Raw genomic sequence first — 3469 nt, forward strand, 5'->3', positions numbered from 1 at the left:
GAGGGGCTGGAGTCGAGTTTGATAGCAGACTTCAAATACATGATGGGTGGCTATCAACACGCTGGGTCCTGCCTGGGTGGGATTACACCTGTAACCGGGTGTCATTGGGGCTGGTGTGTTCCCAGACATCCCCAGGGTGGAGTGAGGATGCAGTTTTAAACTGTGTTCACCAGTCTGTAGGCAGCGGGTTACTGCAGCTGCAGTGAATCACTCAACAAGGATTTCGACCAGCGTGGCTTCAGTGCCGTGCTGTTGAGCTGTAGGAGAGCTCCCATCCTGTATCAATCCTGTGGTTTTATAGCAGGGGCTGGGTGTCCAAACCCTGTCCTGGGCAAAGCATACACTCCACTTACACCAGGAGGTAAGGAGGTGCTGGATGCCCAGAATACGGCTGGCGTATAAAGGTTGCCATTTGGTGCTGTGAATTGTGCAAGGTCCCTTCATCATCCTTTCTGATGGTCTAGGCTTGCCACCCAGCTCAGTGGCACCTCCTCCTGTGACACCTGATTGCATCTTCTCAGGACTAGTGCCTGAATATGGTGCACTCAACTTGGCCACAGTCACTGGGACCTCTTCAGACCCCCACCCAACTCTCCGCATGGATGTGCTCCCCTTGCGGTGCATGCACCACGCAGACCAGTATCTGCTTGGGTGGTGCACAACCTTGCACCTGACTGGAGCAGGGTGAAGGAGGTGCAAGGAGTCCTTGCAGCTCTTAGCATCTACTGAGGCGCTATATGAGCAAGCAGGAGATGGAGAAACAAAAATGTAGGAGTGAAGGAACCAGAGGATCTGGCTGAGACCCTCCCATGGAGATCCTGGGTTGGGTGGAGAAGGGGAGGGAGTAATAGGTCAAGGGGATGTTTGTTCAAGAAGCTCTTCAGCAAGATCCTGGTTGAAATGCATGTGGTTACGGGTCATTCTCGTCTCCGCAGAAGCGGCAGATGTCGAGCCCAGACCGGGTCACGCTCTACGGGCTGATGGTGAAGCCCATCCAGAGGTTCCCACAGTTCATTCTGCTGCTGCAGGTACCGTGAACAGGAGCCTGCTCCTTGGGGAGAGGTCCCCGGGGGCCGTGGAGGGGTGGGGAAGGCAAGCGGACGAGGCAGGGAAATGGGGTAGTTGAAGGCTGGGGGGATTTGGGGCAGTTGTTCTGGGGTCTCTGATGCCAGCACCTCTCCTGGGGTCATTGCACTGAGGTTGTGTTGACTTGGATCAGCTGAGGAGTGCTGCTGGAAGTCAGGCCTGAACTCCACCCTGCTCCTGGCATGCTCCAGCCCACAAGGCTGGTGTGGGCACAGCTTCCCTTCACTGGTGGGGCGGACGCTCGCTGGTCCGCTCGGCTCCTCTCAGTCTGCACAGGTCTCCCTTGGTTCCTTGCTCTTGAAGCCAGATGAGGGGAATGAGGGCTGCTTGGCCTCCCTGCCAGCTCTCTCCCAGGCAGGTGGTTCCTGTAGTATCCCAAAGGGCTCCTGCTTTAGTGAGGGGCAGCAGCATCTCACCCTGCTCATTAACACAAAAGAGCAAAGTCTTTTTTTCCCCCTGCTAGCAGGTGCAAAGCTGCCCAGGGAGGGGCCTGTCTGGTCTGAGTGATGCCCCTGAGATGCACATTGTGCCTATTAGGTGGGAGCATAGCCAGGTACCATTTGCAGTCTCAGCTAAAGGGCAGAGCACACCCCTAGCAATCGCCAGGTGATCTGGGAGACTCGAGCAGGGCAGGGTTAGGGACATCTGCCCTGCTTTCTTCCAGCACAAGTCTTTACAGGCCAGGCTGAGCTTCCAAGGGTCTCTCTGCGGTCCAGTGCCTTGATTCCCAGCGGTGTAGCAAGTGATTAGCACCTCTGGAAATCCACGTGCCTACGGCTGTACTCCATGTGGTGTGCCAGCCTGGTGCTGGTGGGGTGACTTCCCATCGTGCTGATGGTCTCTCTTTATTTTTTGTCTCCCCAGGACATGTTGAAGAACACGCCGAAAGGCCACCCGGAGAGGCTGTCGCTCCAACTTGCCCTCACCGAGCTGGAGACCCTGGCCGAGAAGCTCAACGAGCAGAAACGAGTGGCCGACCAGGTGGCCGAGATCCAGCAGCTGACGAAGAGCATCAGCGATCGCAGCAGCCTGAACAAGGTGCGTGCTCCTCTCTGGCCGTGGAGGGGCAGAGCCACGGCCTGCCGGGCACCTGCCTGGTTGGGATGAGCCTCCCCATCCCTGCTCTGCCCACTAGGTGACACTGTTCATGCACCGAGCGCAGCGCCAGCGGCCTTAGCCTAGTGCGGAGCAGGGAGCGATGCACGTTTGGGTTGCAAACCTCCTTCTGTCCTCACTCCAGAGGCATCTTCAGCATCCGTTTCAGGTGCGGCACAAAAGCCACCCTCATTAGGGAATCTGCCTGCATCTCCTCTGCATCGGGGCAGGGCAAGAAGACAGTCCGCTCCCCCCAGGGTGATGCAGAGGATAGCTTGGCCTGCATTTTGTAGGGAACTGGATTCCACCTAGAAATAATCCCCACTTGGTTGGGCTGTGGTGGAAATGCCCAGGAGGCATTGCTGGGTCATGGGAGTGTTTCACTTCTTCCCCAGCCTTTGCTGGGTCAGGCTGCATGGTGAGCCTGCTTGAAAGCAAGAGATCCTTTCAAGCCACAGCCCCGTGCTCCCTCCTGGGCAACCCCCAGGATTGCTGTACCCAAATCGGAGGAATTCCCCTTTTGAGGGCCACGGCCAAGTCTTCCACGTTAGCCCCTGGGATCTGCAAAGCTTGGACCCACAGCATCCCCGGTCTGTGATCCGCCTCGCACTCTCTGCTCAGTCGTTGCTGCTTGGGAATTTTTAGCAGTGGTGCAATTTTGTCAGAAAAGGCCGATATGTTGAAACTGAAACTTTTGGGAGGGAACATGGTGATTTACAGTGTCACTTCTGCCGGGAGGGCTTCTCGGCTGCAGGATGGAAGTTGTGGTGAGCCCAGTATAGCTGTGAACTCAGTGGTTAGGGTGCTCACCTGGGGTGTGGGAAACCGGCAGGGCCAGGACAAGGACCTGGTCTCGTATACTCCTAGGCTGCTGGCTAGGCTGGACGGGGTGCATCTGTTTTCTCACCGCCGTGTCTTTTTAAAGGTGATTTCAGAGCAGAAATGTTATGGGAACTTGGCTTCTCACCCGACATCCTTCTTGCAGTCCTCTGCATAAGCTGCCTTGTTTGCCCCTGTAGTATCCAAAGGCACCTGCCGTCTTGTTTGAAAGCTATTGTGCAGCACCAAGGCTGCAGGCTCGAACCCAGAAGCTTCAAAACATCCCTGGAAAGGGAAGGCTGGATTGCAGCCAGGAGAGTCCACAGACCCCTCTCTTCTTGCTTCCTGCTTGCCCTCTGTTTTAATGAGGCCACCTGCTTACTTTCACCCTGCCCTGGCAGTGCCAGATGGAAGAAGGCTTTCTCTTCAATACCATCTTAGGGTCAGCAACCCAGCTGGGAAATTGGTG

General features: G+C 56.3%; 1 protein-coding gene across 3 annotated transcripts in view; it reads left to right on the top strand.

Moving 5' to 3' along the window:
- Nucleotides 1-3469, top strand: part of ARHGEF10L (Rho guanine nucleotide exchange factor 10 like) — a 100683-nt gene that overhangs the window by 40739 nt on the left and 56475 nt on the right. For 2 of the 3 annotated variants that reach the window (XM_006034739.3, XM_025216806.1), the window contains 2 exons: nt 931-1028; nt 1951-2124. In XM_006034739.3, coding sequence (XP_006034801.2) covers nt 931-1028; nt 1951-2124 — 272 coding nt within the window. The remainder of the gene's footprint in view (nt 1-930; nt 1029-1950; nt 2125-3469) is intronic. The other variant, XM_025216807.1, reaches the window with a different exon arrangement.

The sequence above is a fragment of the Alligator sinensis genome, unplaced genomic scaffold (genome assembly GCF_000455745.1).
Source record: "Alligator sinensis unplaced genomic scaffold, ASM45574v1 scaffold1782_1, whole genome shotgun sequence".
Classification (NCBI taxonomy): Eukaryota; Metazoa; Chordata; order Crocodylia; family Alligatoridae; genus Alligator; species Alligator sinensis.